General features: G+C 35.0%; 1 protein-coding gene across 1 annotated transcript in view; it reads left to right on the top strand.

Moving 5' to 3' along the window:
• Window positions 1–1,420: 1,420 nt before the first annotated feature.
• The window catches only part of LOC117168111, a 154,011-nt gene continuing 131,988 nt past the window's right edge, over window positions 1,421–23,443 (top strand). Inside the window, exons 1-2 of the mRNA XM_033353507.1 lie at window positions 1,421–1,560; window positions 3,389–3,960. Coding sequence (XP_033209398.1) covers window positions 1,524–1,560; window positions 3,389–3,960 — 609 coding nt within the window. The 5' untranslated portion in view covers window positions 1,421–1,523. The remainder of the gene's footprint in view (window positions 1,561–3,388; window positions 3,961–23,443) is intronic.

Below are 23,443 nucleotides of genomic sequence, written 5' to 3' on the forward strand. Positions count from 1 at the left end.
GAAAATTAAAATTCGAAAATTTTTTCTAAAGCCTCCAGGGGACTTCGTTTTCGCACGAAAAAATTTTATGTGCCCTTATTGCATCCGGACCCACAATTTACTCGTCTTAAATGAACAGTGAAATATTGCGAAATATTAAATACTTATTCTTTTTCTACATTAAGAAATTTCAAATTAAATGGGTTAAAAATTATATAATTTAGACTCACAATATTTTTAATTCAATAAGAACATTTAATTATGACTATATTATTATGGATTTATTTTTAAGTGGAAAATAGTCAAACGCACATTTACATTTTTTAATGGCCGAGAACATTAATAAAAGTAATATATTAATAAATTTATTTATTAAATTTAATATAAAAAATATATAAAGGAATACCTGAAACTGTGAATGAAAAATATATTATTGATAAATCATGAGCACAGATCCATTTTCAAAATAATTTATTTATTTAATATTTTATTGATAAATCATGAGTACAGATCCATTTTTAAAATTATTTATTTATTTAATATTTACAGTTGATAAAATAAAACTGTTTTTTATCAAAAAATTTCAGCTTTAAATACTTTTAATTTTTAATTGTTTAAATCCTCAAAACTGCACTTTAATTATTTTTAAACCTGTTAAAATATAGCTTGGGCAAATTTTTCTTCTAAAAATTCGTAAAATTCTCGGTTTCCCAGTCCGACGGGCACCTAGTTCTTTATAAAAAAGATCTTCGATTTTAAAAACTTCTAATTTTTAATGTTTTAACCTCTGAAACTGCATTTTAAAATTGTTCAATTAAAATATATGCTGAAGAACAAAAAAATTTAACTGGAAAATTTTTAAAGTGACAGATTTTCGAATTTTAGCATTCTAAACTAAATGGTATAATAATCTATAAAAATCACAATTTAGGAAATTTAAAAAAAAACGGTTGAAATCAAAGTTGGACAAAATTTTTATTATACAAAGTTTGTAACATTCGCCGTCAAAAAATAAATTCACTGTAATTTCCCGGTATTTCAGGTTTCCCGGTCCAGCGACCAACCTGAACTGCATTATATAATTTTCTTTAGTCAGAACTTTCCCAGTTGACTTCAATTTCATTGTATTTGACACAGGTACGTCATTTTTTGTCAGCAGAAAGAAGTTATGAAACACATAACCTAAAATTATAGTTAATCCGTATTTTCCTTTAACAATCTTCAACATTATCATAATACATTTTTTAAGGATTCAAATATTTATACACCTGAAAAGTACAAGAAATTTTTATTCTTACATTTTGCATTTTAAAATCCCTTACGTTTGCCGCCTTTCTCATGCAAGATGGAGAAATTAAGCGGTGGGTTCTTATTGGTTCGGTTTTTTTTACTTGCGCGTGGCTAGACCATATATTTGTTAGATCATGCTCTAGTCAGTGTCAGTGAAAGTAAATTTTTGCTCGTGTTCGGGACTTCATGTAAAATCGTGTGTGAAAGCGAATCTGAAATATTGGGTAAATTTCAATAATACACAAAAAGCAAGCATGACGGACGTAGACGCGAAAGTGAACATGTCTCTTGGTAAGTGCCCAGAGTCTCCAGGAAATATTCAAATATTGTTGATTATCCTCCGTGAGCGTACGGCTGCATGAGCTATTTGCGTGTATCCAAAAATGGCGATCTAAACATTGCATTTTCTTTCCCGCTAAACGTGAGTCGCAAGAGTGCCCTCCAACAGTGAAAAGCGAGATTGCCTCAAACGATCGCATTCCTGCCCTTTTCAAAAATCACAATGATTCTAGAAGTAAAATTCAATTTAAGGGACGACATTCAGAAACACATTTTTGAACGCCGTACTTGTACGAAAAAGTGTTCTCGATACTACTCACATGATCTGTCAATTTTCATTTCTCAGAGAGCAGAAAACGAGGTCCTGAAAGAATCTGGGTCGAAATCTTAAGTAATCACGTCTTGTTTCTGTGGTATTCATTCTATGCGTCGTGCTCCATGAAACGAAATTAAGAAACGTTTTGTTCGATTCGTGGGTGTTTACTTGCGTGTAGACTCATTTTCTGGCGGTTTTCATTTCCTAAACTTAAGTTTTCACCCAAATGATTGTTAGAGGCTATTGCTTAGAATACATAATAGTTTTAGAGAGATGATTGGGTTTCCTCGTGGGATCATCAAATCTGTAAGAGTTATTTGAAGTTCTTCTAATAGTGTAATGTTTGTATCGTGATCTCAAATTACCGGTAAAAAGGAAGGAGATAGTAAATAAACGCTGGAGAACTGTTAGATATCCATGTTCCCCAACTCATTTTTAAGTAATAAAAATTGGGATTCATTACAATGATTCGCTAATGAAATAAAATTTTAAATAACTACCAATAACTCGTTTCGATCATCGATTATTTTCTTGTAATTTAGGCATGAAGAAAAATCGATATATTGATTAATAAATAGGGTGGACTTTGTCTATTAGGAAGAACTTTAATAAATAAGAATCTGGTAGGAGAATGTAAAAATAATATCTGGCTGGACTGAAAGTATGCTGATCATTGTTATGGTGATATCTTCGATTTTCGTTTCCTCTTAGTGAATAATGAACGTTTTATCCATTTTTTAACGCTTGAATAATACGACTCGAGATATTCTGATTTGAAAATAGTGACGAAGGACGTATCAGCTGAATTAATACCAATTTTGACAAAACTGGGTAAATTTAACCAAAACTTATTTGGTTATATTATCAATTATAAATTCAACTTGTTTAGATGTTTTATTCAATAATGATCTTTATGTTTTTTTTTCTTTCATTTTAAATCGTCTTCAATCAATTTTGGCAATGCAGAGTGTTGTGGTAGATCTGTTACAAGAATTTAAAAATTGAATAATTGAAGAAAAAAGTACCAACATCGATCAAAGATTTAAAGAAATCTAAGGAGGATTCTGGAAGAAATCAAGATAATGAACAACATTTTGGAAGTCTTTCGAATCCAGAAATATAATTTTTGGATATTTGATTAATCGAGTTGAATTTTCTGTAATCTCAAAACAAATTAAGGACCCAGATTTTCGGATTCTTTTGTGTACTGAAATGTTTGATTGTTTCACCAATTATTTTTTTACTTGAAAACTAATTTTGTAATAATCAATTATGACTCTTTTTGATTTATTTTAAAACTTGTCACGAAAAATAATCTAAACGGCGATGTAGAAATGGAGTAATGTGTTGAGACTGGGCTGCAATTGATGCGATCGAGAGGCCTAATCGAAGGAAAATGTATTTTTGGGCAGATTATGTGAATATGATAGCTATGTTATTCCCAGAGAAATTTAAATATATGAAATTAAATTCGCTGTTGAGGCCGTACGCTCACTGAACAATTCCCTTTTTCTTCCTTTCAAGATGAAATCATAAAATTGGAGAAAAAGAAAAAGAGCGGAGTTTTCAGTGTCAAGGGAGGAGTAGAAAAAGCGAGAGGTGCTAATACGCGAGCTCGAGGTGGTGGTCGGCAGGCTCGTCAAACATCGAACAAACAAAACATCGCAGGATTCAATAAGACTCAGGCTTGGCAGCGATTTTCTAATAAACTACGTGGAGGCTTTTTCAAGAAAAGGTATAATAAAAGAGGAGGTGGACTCAATAGATCCCGCAGCAACTTAACTCTGAACAGAAATTTTAAAACTAATACTAGGGGGGGATTTGAGGCGAATCATAGATTCGCAGGCAACAAATTTGGTTTAATTCGGAGTGGAAGTCGATCAAATTTGTCCTTAGGCCAAGGTAGATTCTTGAGCGTCAGAAGTTCTATAAAGAAGACCAACAGTATGCCAAATTTGAGAGATCCAACTTCAGTTCATAATCGATTGGGTTACCAAAGTCCAGCGCAGATCGCTTATCGAAATCGAGTCAAGAGAGCCAAACAACTTTTGCTGCAACGACAGAATCAGAGAATGAATCTACAAAATGACTTCAGGGTAAGATTCGCCATTTTTAAAAGCCGGAAATTAAGAGTGAATTTATTTTCTGATAGACAAATTTTTAATTCTTAGTTTTAGTAGCAAAAACTCATTCAGTCAGATTAAATATCAGTTGGTATTCTAATTGTAAAATAATGTGAGTGTGAACAAGTTCGTTTTTGAAAGGTTGTGTATACAAAGCCGGTACTGGTAAAAAATTTAACGGTACCGACAATTTTTTTACGGGTTTTCTTAAAAAAGCATATTATAATAATAGAGCCTAGACTGCGAGAAGAACATATTGAAAAATTATTTTTTTCTAAATGTGTTTACTGCTACTGTTCAATCCTTAATATCGGCCATCTTGCTAGTTTGTTTCCCAGACTGAAAATCCTTGAAAAAATGATATTTCTGTGACCAGTCACAGAGGTGCCTTCTAGTCCGACAACACGTTGTTGGAAAAGGGTAAGTATTTTGTTCAAAATTATGTCTGTGAACAGTCACAGGGGTGCTTTCCAGTCCCCCTCTCCATGAGATGTTAAAGAAAAGTTAGAAAAAGGGTGCATTTCCGCCTTTACGTGGCGTTGGAAAAGGGTAGGGGTGCGGCTTTACATTATTTCTGGGACCGGTGACTAGGGTGCCTTCCCGCCTCACGTGGCGTTGGAAAAGTGGTAAGAGTGCAACCTTAAATTATTTCTGTGACCAATCACATAGGTGCCTTCCCGCCCCTCACGTGGCGTTTGAAAAAGGGTAGGGGTGCGACCTTACATTATTTCTGTGACCAGTCTCAGGGTGCCTTCCCGCTCCCACGTGGTGTTGGAAAAGACGTAGGGGTGCGACCTTACATTATTTCTGTGACCAGTCACAGGGGTGCCTTCCCGCCCCCATGTGGCATTGGAAAATGGGTAGGGGTGCGACCTTAATTATTTCTGTGACCACTCACAGGGATGCCTCCCCCCCACGAGATGTCAGAAGGGATAGGGGTGCAACCAAAATTATTTCTATGACCAATCACAGGGGTAGATTTCCGCCCCCATGAGACGTCAATAGTAATTCTTGAGTCGAGAATCGAAGATATAAAGTGATTTATACATAGAACGTTCCGTTAAACGCGTCAAAAGCCAAAAAATATCAAAATAACTCCTCAATTATATGCCCTTACTTTAAAATGCGTAAAAGTCCCTTTCGTATATATGAAATATGCTTTTTGCCAGTACGGATAGTGTATATAAACTTCGTAAATAAGAAAACATAATTTTTTAAAGTTTTAACACTGAAAATTATATTTGCAGGTGTTTTCATGTCAAGGTTTGTAATAAGCGCATCAACATACATCAGTATACGATTTCTAAAAAAAATGTAAAGGAAAGAAAGCCGGCATTTAACAATGTTGCCGGCAACGGCAGGCTAGCCGGTGCCGACAGTGTATACACTTCGTTTTTGAAATGCTTAAAAGTGGCCAAGATTCCAATGGGAAATTTTATTATTTGAAGATATTTTTATTTCGATTTGTGGAAATTTAAAGAAGTTTAAAATAGTTTAATTTGCCAATTTAAATGTTTTTTTCATGTCTTCGAACGAGTCAACTTTTCACTTTCGGATGAATTTAAAATTCAATACTTAAATATTGAATATTGAAATGTCAATTAAAACATACAAAGTGGTTTGGTATCTCGTGTATGTATATGTGCACTTATGTTAATATTTATAAGTGTCAATTCCAGAAAATGCACTCAAATATTATATGATAAATTGCACATGTGAATCCACGCAATTACGGGTGCAGACTGTGAAAGAGTATTTTTATTTAGCGACGAATGCTGGTGTGCACTTAGCCACGTAAGCGCACTTATTACTGATAGCCTGGGAGCCACGTAAGTGCACTTATTACTAATAGTCTGAGATCCAAAAGCACTTTAGTGTCTACTTTACGTCCTGATAATTCGATGATTGTATCTTGTGCAGAATGTTCTCCTGATCCCGAATATATCGCGTACACATACAGGGTGGGCAAGTGTCAGGGAAATATCAGGAGAAAAAAGTTTGTCAGAGAAATCATGTAGATCTCAGGTAAAATAGAAATTGATATGTTTTTTATAATATGTTAGAAGCACTTCCTCATTAAATATACATATTTTTTCAATATACATTCTTTAAAAGCAGAATTCGATTCTTAGTTTTTTTTATTTGTAGTTTTCTTTTATTTTATTTTCAGTTTTGATACATGTCCTTTACTTAATGAATCAAGTCAGGCAACTCAGCGGCACTACTAACGAAAAACAAGATGTCATAATGCATAACTTTGCTATTTTTTACAAAAAAAATGTAGTTATGCTCCATTAGTTTTCGAGAAAGCAGGGCGGCGCTAGCTTTCCGACAACTCAGCAAAGCCCTCTACAAAAATAATTAAAATAAAATGACTAGGTTCGATTTTTTTGCTATTTTTTTTTGCTTTACAATGTGCTATAAATCGCTTTTGTAAAATCAATCCTTATTAAAAAAATGACCCCCTGTAATAAAAAAAAGTATTAAAAAAATTATGGCTGGATTTTTTTTTTGCTTTTCAATGTGATATGAAAAACTTGTGTAAAATCAACTCTTATTTTAAAAAGCAACCCCTGTGCTGCAAAAACGTAGTTAAAAAAAGAAACTATCCAGATGGAAAATACTGATAAAATATTAACACGGTATTTGTAAAGCATAACTAAGGAGCAAAATTCTTCTCACCCTTAATCGTTACAAAAACAACCCCCGTATTTCTACCTGAATACAAACCTGTAGACTGATACTAAAAATTGTATGCATTAACTTTGAGATTTTTGTGCTCTTTCTTTATCTTCAATGTCATATTAATCGCTTTTGTAAAATTAACCCGTATGTAAAAAAAGCAACACCCTGTAATGAAAACACATATTGAAAAAAGTCGACCTTTACATAGATGGAGCTTACTTATAAAATAGTACCATGATACTTTTAAACATAATTATTTGTTACCCCAGTCGTTACAAAAGTAACCCCCATAATGTATAAGTTAAAATTTCAACGTCGTTTATCAATATTATTTTTCAGTCTATGTGTGTATATTCAAAAAACATAATTTACCTTTTTCTATGCTTCTTTTAATGCCTTCGAAAAACTTCCAGCACAACAATTATTAACGAAAAAAAATCCATTTTTATATATCGAACAATTAAAAAAATCAAAACGATTAAAAATTTTTTGAGAGCAGACTTTCTAAAATAATTTTGTAAAATAATTATTGCAACTGTTTTTAAAAATAATTTTAGATGTCATTGATTTTGTCTGATGCTCTTAATATTATTAAAATATTAATTAATCTTAAGATTGTGAAAAAATGATCTCTAGCTCCGCTGGGATATGAGCCTAGATCTTTCAGATTGCCGGTCTGATTCTCTATCAACTAAGCTACGGAGAGAAGAGAACATTTTCTTTACAACCTCCTTACAAGCTGAATGTCAACGTCATTCCTTGTACTTGTAAGATTTTTATTACTAAACATAATTTATATTTTATTATTGATGTAGGTTTTTTGGCCAGGGAAATTAATTAATAATTTCAGATGTAATTGGTTTTGTCTACTGGTCTTAATCAATATTATTAAAATATTGATTAATTTCAAGATTGTGAAAAAATGTTCTAGCTCCGCAGGGATATGAGCCCAGGTCCTTCAGATTTCCGGTCTGATGATGAAAAGTTGAAATAATTTTAAAACCCTTAAAAGTGCTCGTGTGAGTAAGGATGCTGGGGATATACATGTATGTTGTAAAATACATTTTGGCTTTTATCTGTGTGATAACCTATGAGAACCATTTGCTCAAATCACATACAGAAAAAATGGATATCGTTTTGTACTTAATCGTCAAAAATTATCAGTCAAATTAAGACTAACTTCACGATAAGGACAACAGTTTTTGGGGTTACTTAAACTTGATCACTTGCAGCATTTAGTCGATAAAAAAATCAAGTGATCGATCTACCTGGATAAGGTTGAACTTGTATGGGTTTCACTAAGGTAGGTGTCCAAGAATGTATATATTCTACCACCAATCAAATTCAGACTAGTTTCACGACAAAGGGATTTTTTTGGGGATGCTATAATGTCATACCTTAGAGCATTAGGTATGTCAAAAAAACAGGTGACTGATCTACCTAAATAAGTTAGAAATTTATGGTAGAAGTGTCGGAAACATTCTCAAAAGTCTTCTCATCAAGTTTAGCCATATTTCACGCTAGGGGTAATTTTCTGGGGTAGTTGGACCATGAATCCTTACCATGTTAACCCGCTGGAAAAGTCAAGAAACCGAACTAACTTAATTAAATCGAATTTTCACAAGTTCGAATCTTCAATATTTATTAGTAGAAACATCACGACCCTGTATTTTGCTCCTCAGTTATGCTTTAAAAATACCGTGTTAATATTTTATAAGTATTTTCCATCTGGATAGTTTCTTTTTTCAAACTACGTTTTTGTAGCTTTTGTAATACTTTCCTGTCAGGGAAATTCGTCTAAATGTCAGAGAAAAGTCAGGTAATTGTCAGGACAATTGGAAAATTCAATCTTGTGGTCACCTTGACATAGAAAATTCTCGATCGTTTTGTTGCTATGTGACATTTTCTGTGTTTAAATCAAAAATGTCACATCTCTGAAAGTTATTAAAGTTTTGAAAATATTTTTTCATAATCATTTCAAGAAGTGTGATATACACAAATTTGATTCATGGTGTATGTTGATTTAATTTATAGTTTTCGAGAAAAAACAATAAAATATCGTTCTAATGAGAAACCATTTCTACAGTACATTTTTTATAATTTTACAATTTTTTTTGTAATCATATAGTACTTGCTGAGACGAAGACAATTTGCTTCGAAATTTTTCCCATTAGACCATTAGTTTAATTTTTCAAAATTCGAAATCCCTACAAGGCAATATGTTAATGACAGTCATGACAGAGTGTCACCTATTTCCAATTTTGTCACCTTTTGTCTCCTATTGTAGGAATTTGTCACCTTTTTCTCCTATTTTGGGGTTTTTCATCTTCTGTCACTTTTTTTCAGATGAAAAAGTAAAATTTTATTCAAAATTACAACTTAGAATGCTTTGGAGTCTATTCGTGTTTGATGACTGATCTACTAATGCATTTGATTAATTCATCGCGAGCTTATTTTTAACTGTTGAGTTGCGCTACGGGCCAATCGAAAATCGCTAGTTGTCTCATTACTCCCTGTTTTTGCATTGTAAGCAATGGGACCAGATTACTTCTTTTTAAATTTTTTAGTAAAAGAAATGTTATTTTAGTGAAAAAATTGAAATTATAAACAATGTTACTCATTTTGTATTTTAAAACTGTGTTGCAAGCGATTTATATAAATGATAAAGGGAAATATTAATTAAAACGTCACCCAATAAGCTTGGTAAAGTAGAATATAAGGTTTGAATTTGAAAACAAATTTAAATATAATCCTTTTTATTTGTGAAAACATGATAAATAATGTTTATATTAATAAATTATAAAAATAATTTCGTGAAAAAAATGTTATTGTTACAAGTTTAAATTGACCATTTGAGAGTTTAGCGAGTACTTACACTTCTGAATGTAATGAATATAATTAAATTTAAATTTTATTAAATTTTTATTCATGAATATGTATTATAAAAATAAGTAAAAAACATTAAAAGATATAATTTTCAGAGGAATAAATATAAATGATGATTTTATAAAACGTTTGTAACGGAATTATTCTTACATTAATTAAATTACAACTTTGTTCTTTTTTTAATTATTACTTTACGAGAATTCATCTCACATCAACATTTTTTAACTATGTTCCCAAAACATCTATTAGACCTCTAATTATTATAAACTTTTCTGAAAGTGAGCAGATCAATCAAAATTTTTATTTTAGAAAGCGAGAATTGAGAAGTTGATAAAATGTGATAAAGAAATATTTATCCGTTCAAAGGATCTTCAGAACAGTAAGAGATAATTATATTATTTTCATTTTAATATCAGTTAACACGACATGAGTAATAAAAAAAACGTTGTGAAGTTCAGTATAACTTATTCACATAAATCTTAACGCACCTGGACATCTAAAATCTTCACACACAAATTTTATAAACCCTTTAAATTTAACAATAAATATTTTAGTCAACAGACACCAGGAAAATGCGGACAGATAAAAGAAAAACATATTGTAAAACGAGAATCACTCAAATTAGAGACAAAAAAGCAAGATCCTAATTTGTTTCCTTTGCAACAAGAATAGTTGTTTCATACCCTATTCGCTTCAGAAAAAGCAATACGCTGACGCAACATTCATAAAAAATAGAAATTGGTGAAACATACTCCTGATGATTTGCATTCCTAAGGGTTCAGGGCGACTCAAATCAATTGGTTGATAATTCCTTCTTAAATGAGTATTGCACATCGACATCGAATATAAATTCAAAGGTAGCAGGAAATTCACTCACCAGCGCAGTTTATTAATGATCTTTTTCAGATTAGACAAGCATATTCGCCACGCTGTAACAAAGTAGAATCTTTTCGTTGCAACCTTATCGGTCTTACTAATAAAATTTTACAAATCACGTAGACATGCACTATACACTTGAAATAGACACAGCTCCTTACAAATCGTGGCGAAGTTCTTACCAACAGATTTTTTTAGAATTACAAATTTGCACTCTTTCACCGGTTATTTAATGTTACTCAGCGAAATACAAAAGCGAAATGAACGAGTCCATGACTCTTTATGTAAGACTACGGAAACTATCCCGCGTTTTTCGTTCATCACGAGTGACGTTGGCGAATTTCGTATTCGATTAACCAATTGGTCCTAACTTCTGTCTCACGTGATGTCCGGGTGCAGCTATAATGGTCTTTTCTTTTAAATTTATGAGATTGACCACGATCACCGCATTCTAACAGGCGCCATTCATGTCTATTTGGCCAGTGGTGCGAATATACAAATTTGACTCAGTACAATATCCCCCTCCCAAATATTAAAATACATTGCAAATATTTCAAACCTAAATACAAGATTGCAGTCGTACTTACAAACCATTTCGGAGATTATTGTTTTTTTTTCTCTCATTCATCATTCTTATAAAGTAGTGTTCACATTTCACATATTTTAATTCATATTGGCCAGAACTGCACCTGATAAAATTTGTTATTCAAATTCGTCAATAAAAATAAAGAACGTTCGCCTGTACAGCAGCACATTAGGTGGGGCTAATATCATCCTTATGTCCGTGATCAGAAAGGTCCCACGCCTATGATATTTTATTTTAAACTATACCTATTATAAATTGCTAAAATTGACGAAGGGTTATCCTTTTCTACCAACTGATAAGATTTTTTTCCGAAAATTTTATATATCTTATATGGTCCACAGCAGAGGTGGAAAAACTTCTCAGTAACTCTTCTAAATTTTTCAGATCTTTCTTGTACCCTGAGCAAAACCAAATCATCAACTTTAAGTTCAGTTTCAGAATATCCCTTTTGCGCTTGTTTGAGGTTTTCGAAACTATCTAATAATCTTTCACGTGCAAATATGATTTTAGCGTCATGTGTTAAATCTTTCGATTCTGGAAACGAAATCAACGTTTTTATCTGAACATGAGGTTTAACACCACAGTGCAATTCCTAAGGTGAGAAACCCGTACTACTATGAGTTGTTACGTTTAAAGAACATTCAATTTTTGGCAGATGTTTTGTCAAACGCGTGTTAGATTTTGAACAAAGTGTTCGAAACAGTCGGCCTAGTTTCCACATAACCCTTTCAGCTGGATTACTTTTATGGTGTCGGATAGAGCAAAAAACCGGTTGAATATCAACTTCCTGCAACGCTCTACTTCAAATAGGAGACGTAAACTGACTACAATTATCTCCTAAAAGTCTAGGTTTTCCCATTTCCGAAATTTATTTATTCAACAATCTATTAACAGCATCCTTTGTTCTTTCTTTATTAATTGCATATAATTTAACGTATTTATAATACGCATCTAGAACAACGAAAATATATGCAACATCATTAATCGAACGCCGCAATGATCCAAAAAAATACACGGTGACCAAATCTCTAGGATGGTCAGATTTTACAAATTGACATTATTAATCTCAAAATCAAAATAGTGATCAAATTGCCATGCATGTTGTGACAAACCAGTATTTTGATTGCCTAATTCACAATCCCGTTTGTGTTCATAAATACGAGTTTTTAATCTCCTACCCGTCTCACCAATATAAATCTTATTGCAACCTTTACAATTTATCAAATATACTAAACCAGATAAGTTTTCTTTGTTATCTTTGTCTGTATTTTTAAACAAAGAAAACTTATTAAGTGTGTGGTTGTTTGTAAAATACACATTAATGTTATATTTTTTTAACCCACTTCTAAGACGCTCAGAAAAACCTTCAATATAAGGAAATGAAACCTTTCGATCATATTTATTATAAGTTTCAATCCATTTTTTATTTTTAGATGAATTATTATAAATTTCATGGATTATTTTTTAAATGATTTTCTTTACTAATTGGAGTGGATGTATTATTTTGTGAAAGAGTAATTTTTAGTTGATATAAATTTTCTTTGCGAAATTGAATATTACTTAATTTAAAACATCTATCAATAAGACCTTTAATTAGACCAACTTTTTGAGAAAATAAGTTAAGAGAATTATAATTCAAATAACGTCCTGACCAAGACGCTTTTTTATACCAATTTGTTATTAAATTTCCTTCTGAAATTTTAATAATTAATAAATCTAGATAAGAAATAGAGTTATTCTCCTCTTTTTAAATCTTGAACTTAATTGAATTTTCCATATTGTTGAATATCTTAATGAATTCGTCTATTTTATCAGTAGAAACAATTGCTAGAATATCCTCTACGTATCGTTTATAAAGAATAGGAGTAAAAGTTCAACTATCATGAGCCCTTCTCTAAATCTTCCATTACTTAATTTGATACAATGGGGAATAATAGGGAGTCCATAGGACAACCTGAAACTTGTTAAAAAAATTTACTATTAAAAGAAAAAACTGTGTTATTTAATACTGTCCTAGCAGCAATAATAAATTCCTTTTTGGAGATTTTTGTTAAATTATGGTTTAAATTTAATTTTTCTTCTATACAATCTAATGCAAGGTCAATTGGAATATTATCAAACATTGATACTACATCCAATGAAACCACAGAGTGTGAATCCGGAACTTTGTCATTTTTCAGCTCTTCTTTTAGTTCCCAACTATTCTTTACAAAAGCTTGAGTTTTGCCAGAAATTGGTTTTAAACAATTTGCAATGTATTTTGATAAATTATAAGTTGATGAACCTATAGCGGAAACAATCAAACGCCATTTTAAATCTGTTTTGTGCATTTTTGGTAAAGCATATGCTTTAAAAACAACAGTGTTATTTGTTTTTAATTTGTGAGACATATAATCATTTATAAACCTTTTCTTTTCCCACCTGATTGCAATATCATTAAATTTTTGCTCCAAAGTTGAAACAAGACTAGTTAATATATTTTTGTATAAAATGTCATTTTTTAATAGATCTTCAATCGTTGTTATGTAATCATTTCGATTTGCAGCTACAGTTATGTTTCCCTTATCAGCATTTAGTACTATTAAATCCTTATGTTCATTTTGAAACTTTTCTAAAGGTTCATCAATTTTATTTATATTATTGAATTTATTTAAAAAATTGTGATTTGAGATTATTTGAGTTGTTGTTTTTCTAATATTCAATTTTAGTTCTTCATCTTTTACATTTTTGATACAATTTTTCACATTAGCAATGATGTTATTTGTCGGAATTTTATTAACAGTTAAAGGAATACCATGTTTATTACCTAAAGCCAAATTTTCAGCAATTTTATTTGTGATTTGTATATTTGATAAATTTTTAAAACAATTTTTTTAGCGAAACTTTGTATATGTCGTATTATTATTATAAAAAACATTTCTGTGTTGAAATGTTGTCACAGGCTTATACTGCCCTGTATGTCGAAGGCATTTTTGGTTAGAGTTGAATTTTTATTTGATCATTTTGCACGGGGCTGTCCCGGTATATATCATCAGTCCCGGACGCATTTTTATAATGCAATCAAGTGATCTGATAAGAACAATCTGCCCAGACATATTGGACAAAGCCTGGTTTTTACCCCATCATTGACGGACTGGGTTGCAGTCAAGTACACGATGGGGGGACCTACAGCTTAAGGTGGGTTCCGAACCAACAGAACCCCAGTAAAGGTACATTGAAAAATTTTTAGTTACCGGCTCAGGGATCGAACCCCGGACCTTTGAGGTGAAGTGCGAGTGTCTAACCAACTGAGCCACTGAGGCTCTAAATTATTATTATTATTATTATTATGTGTATTTACTAAACTTTTACTCTGGTAAACCCGGTGCCACCACGGCGGTTGGTGTAGCGGCCAGGCCACTTTTAAGTAAGCTACAGTACCAAACGTGTGAGCAGATCCTATCCCGTGTGTTGGGAACGCATCAGTCCCACAAAAGAGAATTAAATTGCCCCAAGAGTATAAACTATAACTGTATAACTCCGCGCGAAACTCGGCGTGGGGATTCCGTGCTCCCGCCTAAAGGGAGAGTTACTGTACCGATACTGTTGGGACTACAGCTGTTCCAATGTGGGAACAGAGCGTGCCCAATATGAGAGAGGATGTGCACCAAGCTGCAGGTGAGAATCGCGCAACGCATTTGGTGTTCCAGCTCTACTACGTGGGCGAGCAGATCGCCCAAAAAATTTTCAGTGTCGGTATACAATTACGAGCGGCCACGAGCGTTGGAGGTGACAACAGTCACCTCTGGATGATTTCTTAGAGCTACCATCTGCCACTCCACGGGTTTTTAACCGCTCGCTTCCTGATGATGAAGAAAGTTTCTTACAATGCGACAGGTGTTTAATAAACCCGCCTTCTGAGCTGCTGCCAATACTCTACTGACTCCTAAATGTTCAAGATGTTCAGTGCATCTTGCGTGCACATTGCCTGTAGCCGAAACCACAATGGGATGAATGGATGCATGATTCACATTCCTCCATATGGTCTTTACTTCATGCCTTAACTCGCTATACTTGTGGATCTTGGTTGTATAGGTTGACTGCAAATTTCGGTTAAGCGGACAAGCAATGCATCACGGTGTCAGGTCGATTGGCCCGGATGTAATGATCCTTTTGGGTAGTAACATCCCAATATAAGATGTAATCTTCGCTTTCTAAAACGGGCATTGGAATGTATCTATAGAAGGGCACCCATTTTTTTAAGAGTCCTAGTTTAAGGGCAAGTTGTTGATGAATAATGCCCGCTACATTATTATGTCTGTGCGTATATTCTCTCTGAGCAATTACGCGACAGCCATCAATAACGTGCTCGATGGTTTCGTTGGTATCTCCACATAATCGGCACCGGTCAATTACGTCTTGATGTAACACGTGTTTGCTATAATTCCTGGTGCTGACAACCTAGTCCTGTATTGAAATGACGAATCCTTACGTCTCTGGTTACAGAACACAAATATTAGATGCCTCACTATCTACTTCATTTTGATCTAACGTGTTGGGGTGCTTGCCATGGATGGCTTTCTGCCTCCATTGTATTTCTAGTTCCTCTATGGTTTCTGCCCTGATATTCAAGGCCCCATCTGAGGAAAAATTTAAGGGCGTGTATTCAAGATCCGCTTGACAAATGGTTCTGTAAAGCGCAACATTTCGTTTGTTGTTAAAATAGTCTCGTAACTGTATAACTTGTGACTCACACAGTTTTTTTACATTTACAACGCCCCTACCCCCTAAATGTCGTGGTAGAACTACCCTTTCAATCGCTGAATTTCTGTGGTGCATTCGGTGCTTTGTCATTTCTACGCGAACAATTCTGTTTAACTTTTCAAGGTCGGTTTTAGACCATTTTATGAGCCCGAAGGAGTACGTGAGAACAGGGATGGCATATGTGTTGATCGCCCTGATTTTGATTGCCGAGTTGAGAAAACTCTTCATAATTAACCTGAGTCTCGTAGTAAAGGCAGTCATTAGGCTTGTCTTAACTATCGTATGTTGAATACTCTTAGATTCAAGAATACCCAGATATTTATACGATTCGCCTGGAGCCATTGCCTCGATGTCATTTTCTAACTCGTTCTCTAACTCTGCGGTCCCTAATTCCCCTCTGATTAAATGCACTTTTCTGCATTTATCTAGTCCGAACTCCATGTGGATATCATTGGAAAACTGCTTTGTGACATCGATCACTTGCTGCAGTTTCTGGCCTGAACTAGCGTACAGCTTCAGGTCATCCATGTAAAGAAGATGGGTCACTTGATGAGTAACCTCATTATCATAAATTCTGAACCCATGTGACATGCTGGTTAGTGTTTTGCTCAATGGATTCAATGCTAAACAGAACCATAGTGCGCTGAAGGAGTCACCTGGAAATATACACGTCGTAAAGCGTATTGATCTAGTTATCCTTGGTTTTCAAAGTTTTAAGACTTCAAGCAAATAGTCATGCGGAACGGAAGGAAACGCTTGCTTGTAGTCAATGTATGCCATGTGTAAGTTCCTTTGATGCTTACGAGCTTGCGTCATGCCAACAGCATCTATAGTGTCTAGATCTTTACAGCCTCGTGAGTTTTTACAACATCCTTTTTGTTCTTCTGTAAGAATGTCATTCTCGTCGCAATGAGAATATACCTTATCTGCAGTGATAGCTGTAAGACATTTATAAATTGTTGAAAGACAGGCTATCGGTCGAAAGTCAGATGGATTTTGAGCGTCTGGTTTTTTTGGTAACATATAAGTAGTACCCTGGAGCATAAAGCCTGGCATCGGATCTGGGTGTTCAATGATCTTCTGAAAACATCTTGCCAACGCAAGATACACACTCGTCAGGTACTTGTACCAGAAGTTGTGCACCATGTCCGGACCTGGAGCTTTCCAATTACTTGCCCTCTTCAAGACAACTGAAACATCCAAAGCGCTGATGTTTGTCAGATGCATTTCTGGGCTATTGCTTGCCCTTGCTTCCTCCAGTTTGAACCACGCAGTGTCCAAATTGCATCTGTTCATTTTTCCCCAAACACCCGATCAGTAGTTAGTCATATCTTCCAATTGAGGGACTTCGGTGCCTTGGTGGTTATTTGGCTTTACTCTCAGTTCATGATAGAACCTTCTTTCATCTGTCTGAAAGTTTTGGTTTTGTTGCCTTCGTGCATTACTTTTCTTGTACCGACGCAGTCTGGCAGTCTATTTCCTTTTTTATATTGAGTTAATCGACCCAAATTGCACCTTACTTTGCTGACATCCATATCCAACCTGATCTTCCATGGTGGATCTCGATCCCTTGCTGGGACTTGCCCAACGTTCTAACGGTTGCCACAGCTGCACAGTATACAAGAGTTTGCACCTCTAACGCATTTTGTGCTACGTTCGAATACGTAGGTAAAACCTTGCTGTCGAGATGTGCTATTAGTGCACGCAGATGATTTGTGATGTTCATTTTGGGCAGAGAATGCCTCAGTGTTGATTCTACATATCTGAACTCTAGTAAAGCATGACCAAAATTCCTTTCCAGGTGCTGTAGTTCTTCTGAGAATTCCCTATCCACATCATCGTTAGTAATATACGGATGTGGTTCTAATGGATCCGGTGCATGATGTTCATTATCCCTAGTACCTATGCCTTCAGCATCAATGAAGTCTTCGTTATCCTCATCTTCCAAGGCGAGCTTATGAATAGGAAGCTGCCGTTTCACTTCCATTTTGATAGCATTTATTTCAACAGCCGAAAGCAATCTGTTTACTGATATTGAGCGTTTTTGATCTGCCAGATCTGCTCATTTATTTTTGTGGCTAGCTCTGGGTATTTAAGTAAGAAGAGTCTATGATGTTCTCTCCTCACACTTTGCCCACATTTCTCTGCCAAAAAATGAAGGCGCATAACATCTCTGTTCATATGGTATGTCCATTTTCATCGCTTTTTTTGTCGCTGAACCTCTGCTTCTGCCTCTGGTTATATAAGGTCATCCACCTCTGGAAGATGTGGTGTTGGATCATCAACCTGTTGTTTAATCTCCATTGCTCGGTCTTCTGTAACATGTAGATTAATCCTGATGTCTTTCACCTTAGCGATAAGATCTCTTAGTGCGACCTTTTGTATAATTGGATACTTTGCAGCAAATTTTGTTCTTGAATTGTATCCTTTTTCCTTATTTGTTTCAAACTTCGCACTTTCATAATAGAGACGCACCAATTTCTCTTTCATTGTGGTATCCCAATTGATGCTCTCCCACGGTATTTCTGTCGAGGTGGTTGGCTGCAAATAGCTAGTGCTAGCCAAAGCATCCTCAGCAGGCACAGTTGATGTTCCACTGCTTACCGTTTGTCGCAGATGTTCTTGCTGGCCAGCTGTTTGATTAGTGAGATCTGACTGACCATCTCGCAGCACACCATCGCAACCATCCCGCATGCTGTGGCCCCCAGCGATGGCTCCAGGGGCACCCGACGATCCTCGGGAAGCGACAAGTGTTTCAAAATCTTTAAGATATTCTCCATTTTTCATTGATGGGTTTTGGTGTTTCACTTAGTCCCTCTCCTCTTCGTTATTAGCCTATTTGGCATGGGAAACCCTGTCAGTAGCAATGCTACCTCCAACATTGCCGTCAAAGTAATGAGAGGAGAGCCCTAGCCCTAGCGCGACATCATCGCGGATTACACCATTCCACCATCAAAACATTTCCCTTTCGGGGTAGGCGTGAATTACTCGGTAGGGGAAAGGAGTAGTGTGTGGAAGGGATAGATAATTTTCAGATTGATCCAGAATTCTCGTGCTATTTAAGTAAATAACGCGTTCGTTCCGTAACTGTCATTTACTTTACCTTGATACAGTTGTTTCGTTAGTCGTTCATTTGGCATTCTCTCAACATGTCCGAACCATCTTAACCGATTTATTTCCTATGTGTCTATTAGCGTCTCTTCTGCACCACATTCTTTTAGAATTATCTCGTTACTTTGTTGATCTGGGTTTTTCCGCACATTATGCGCATGAATCTCATGTCGATTGCGTTAATTTTACTCTTATCTTTTTGTTTGATAAGTCCATGTCTCGCTACCGTATAGTACAGTCGGTATAGATATAGAATTCTGTATTGCCATTCTAGCTTTATTTGATATATTTTTACTTCTGATAAGAGGACCTGCTCTGACAATAATATTTTTACCTTTGTTTCTGCGTCTATCTAATTCCTCATCTATCTTCCCGTCCCTAATAAATAAGCTACCAAGGTATACAAACTTATCAACTTGTTCAACTCTCATCATTTGATAAAATATTGCATAGTGTTTTTTCACTCTTTCCTTCGAACACCATAGTTTTTGTTTTATTTGCTTTAATTTTGAGGCCCATGCTCTTCATGCTTGAATCTAGTTTATTCAACATTCTTTGTAAGTCTTCGATAGACTCTGCCATAACAACCTTATCATCTGCGAACGCTAACCCACGTACCCTTACTGTTTCGAGATCCACACCCTCTTCGTCGAAGAGAGCCATTCTTCAACACTTGTCCATAAATAATATAAATAACCATGAAGACATAACGCATCCATGTCTAACTCCTTAAATAATATCGAAACAGTCACTCAGTTTTCCATTCACTCTTACACTCGCTTTGCTACCTGTATATATATATTGTTTTTATAGCTTGTAGGAGCCATCCATTGACTCCATACTTTTTCAGGACTTCCCAAAGTTCACTTCTATCTACCATGTCAAAAGCCTTTTCTAGGTCAACAAATGCACACAAAACTTTTTTTCCTAATCTGAAACTTTTTTCTGTTATTTGCCTTAAGCTAAATATTTGATCCGTACATGACCTTCCTGGCATAAACCCACTTTGTTTAAGCATTTCAGCGTTAATACCATCTACCCTGGCAGCCTTACCATTTTTTAAGTTCTTAATTATATCCCTAACCTCAGTGACACAGACTTTCTCAATTGAGTTTTCCATCGCATCGTGCTCAACATCACAGTTGTGGTTTCCTATAGTTTCATCTCCAAATTGTGTCCTAAAATAGTCTCTGACAGCCTCTAGTATTCCGTCTGTGTCATATACCGTTTCCCGCCTACTATTTCTCATGTTGACAAATTCTGTACTTTTGTTTCTTTTCATTTGTTTATAAAGTAGTTTCCTGCTTCCTTCAAAGTCGTTTTGTATTTTCATTTCTTCTGCTGCTCTAATTGTATCTTTACTTTCCTTATCTAATCGTTTGAGTATCTTGTTTTCGCGTCTATAATCATTTCTACGTCTATTTCTTTCCTCATTGCAAAGACCTGCGATGTTCAAAGTTCTCTTGTACGCTTCTCTCTTTGCTCTTTGTGCAGCATGAATTTTATCATTCCACCACGCATCACCAGACATTCTTCCTACAACTGCGATACCACACACTTCCATCGCACACCTACAATGATATCCCGTAACTTTGTCCAGGCGCCCTTTATATCTTTGTTTTTTAAAAGGTCCTCCCATGCTGCCCTATATATGTTTTCGATTATCTTATTTTGGAAATCTATTCGCACAGCCGGTTTCTGTAGGTTCTCAATTTTGATTCGCGTTTGTTTTTTTTCTTGGTTCTCTTTTTTCTCCATCTCCGACCTAAGTTAATTTTTTAGATCAGAAGTTAATGATCAGTATTGCATTCAGGACCCCTCTTGACTCTTGTATCTTTGACTAACTCTCTTAGTCTTTCATCCGCAACTATAAAGTCAATTATACAGCGGCTATTTCCTTTAGACCAGGTGTACATGTGGATCATTTTATACCTAAACCAAGTATTTCTAATAAACAGACCCCTGTCTAAGCATACTAATTTATCTCCGTTATAGTTTGTTCTTGGATCCCCAAAATTACCTAATACTCTTTCTGTATCCTCATTTTGGATGCCCACCCAACCGTTCATGTCTCCTAGTAGAATTATTCTTTCCCCATGTTCGCAAATATTTATTGTGTCTTTTAAAGTGTCCCAAAAGGCGTCTTTCACTTCTCTAGAATCACTATCAACTGGCGCGTAGCATGCTATGATAAATAGTCTTCTGATTCCTACTTTCATTCTAGCCCATATCAGTCTGGGAGATACGAAACCATGGTCTCCGAGATGCTGCTTTGCTCTTTCATTCAAAATCAGACCTACTTCTTGTTTACCATGTGGTTCACAGTCTACTCCTGACCCTATTTCAAATCCGTCTTTCATCACGCCGTTTTTTATGTCTTTGGTTTCGCATCCCTTTTTCTTTGTTTGAGACACACATAAAATGTCTAATTTCCTCACGTCCATAGTTTCACGCAATTCTTTTACCTTGAGATCATTTACTCCCCTAGCATTCCAAACACCCAGTCTCCATTCGTCGCCTGACACATGACCTTTAGATTTTTCGTGTGCATGCCTTTTGTCATTAAAAGTTCCAATCCTTTCCGAGTATTAAATCGCCATGTGGTGGACATCGTAGTTATAACGTCAGTCCACATTACTCTAGCGCAAGCCTTAAGGCCCCATCAAATTTGGCGCGTATTAATTTTTCTCAATGGGCTTTACGAATGTTACAGAATGATCCTATTTTATTTCGATAAGTACTTTTCTCAGATGAAAGTAAATTCTACAGCGACAAACAGCTCAATAGCCATAACTGTCATTATTGTTTGGACGAAAGTCCTCACTGGTACAGATCGATAGATCATCAAACTCGATGGAGTGTTACGGTGTGGTGCGGAACAGTAAATGGCTATTTAATTGGATCCTAATTTTTTTACAGAAACGTTGTCAGACACACTTACTTATATTTGTTAAGGGACGATTTACCTAGACTATTGGCGAACGTTGACTTAGCAATAAGAAAAAGAATTTCTTTTTATGGGGTTATATTAAAAATGTAGTTTTTACTCAGCGACCCAAAACAAGATGAGATCTGATGGAAAGGATTCGTACAGCTTGCGCAGCCATCTCTCGAGAAACTTTGTTGAAAACTGTGGACGATTTTGAAAGACGCGTACGTTTGTGTCTTCAAGCCAATCGAGAGCGCTTTTAGTTACTCCGTGGCTGATTGTAGCACTGGTAACATTGGTGAGAGGCAAGAGGATTCACGTTAATCAACCACCCAAAACGTGTGAGGCAGGGTCACAGAGAAGTGACATTGTCAAGATTGTAACTTTTGTAATTACATAGTCACAGTCTTTACATCCTATCCGAAATGATTGTTACTGTCTGGGTATGTTGGGGGGGGGGGGGGGGGGGGGGGGGGGGGGGGGGGGTGATAAAAATGCACAGCCTCAAGTCTACAAAAAAATTCATCCGGACACAGAGTTCAATCTAAGAAAGATCGTCTTGACCTTCAAGAGACCTTAAAAATTGACCTGAGAGGTTTTCATTTAAGAAAAGGGTCTTACCTCCATTTGACCTTGAAAATTGACATCAAGGTCAAAATTGATAGTACAGTCAAATGTCCCCCTTGGTCCTGGTCAACCTTTGTCCGAACCATTCCTTCGTAGATAAAGTATTTTAGAAGATATTTGGGATTATAGATTAGAATGGGTCACCGTGTAAGTTCAAAACCGAGAGTACTCATTTGGTATGTTTAAACTCTATACTGTTGAAATTTTTCTTCGGTGAATTCTTTTCACATTTCATTAATAATATTATTTATTATGTTTTCGAGAATAAATTTTAAGAATCATACTTTTTATTTAAATCCAAATCTAAGATACATGTATTCCACTTTACCAGGATTATTTTAACTTTTAATTAATATTTTCTCTTTATTATTGATAAAAAATGATTGGAAAGCTCTTTTGAAATGTTAAATGAGTAACATTGTTTTAAGTAAAATAATGTTTTGTATGAAAATAACATTTTATTTGCTAAAAAATAAACAAAAAAATCTGGTCACGTTGCTTTCTATGCAAAAACCAGGAGTGATGGGACAACTAGCGCTGTACCGTAGAATTGTGGAAGAGTTTTGACCAATGAGGTGCCTGCACAAGATCTAGCAGTCACCTTATTTGTTAAAACTGTTTTTATATTTTATTAATCTACCTCCATAGGACTGCGTTCTTAGTGTAATGTAACTATTAGTGTAATAACCTTCGGTCAAAGATATTATAATCCTAGATCATTTGAGTAAAAACGCTTACCGGTGAGCCATCTCTTCAGGTTAGGGAACAAGTAATAGTCGCTGGGGGCCAGGTCTGGTGAATACGGTGGCTGAGGAACCAATTCGAAGCCGATTTCATGCAATTTTGCTTGTGCAACTAAGCATGAATGAACAGCCGCATTGTCGTGATGATAAAGCAACTTTTTTTCTTCAAATTGCGGTCGTTTTTCGGCGATTTCGATTTTCAATCGGTCCAATAATGATGAATAGTATGCTCCGGTTATGGTTTTACCTTTTTCAAGATAGTCCACGAAT

The sequence above is a fragment of the Belonocnema kinseyi genome, chromosome 2 (genome assembly GCF_010883055.1).
Source record: "Belonocnema kinseyi isolate 2016_QV_RU_SX_M_011 chromosome 2, B_treatae_v1, whole genome shotgun sequence".
Classification (NCBI taxonomy): domain Eukaryota; kingdom Metazoa; phylum Arthropoda; class Insecta; order Hymenoptera; family Cynipidae; genus Belonocnema; species Belonocnema kinseyi.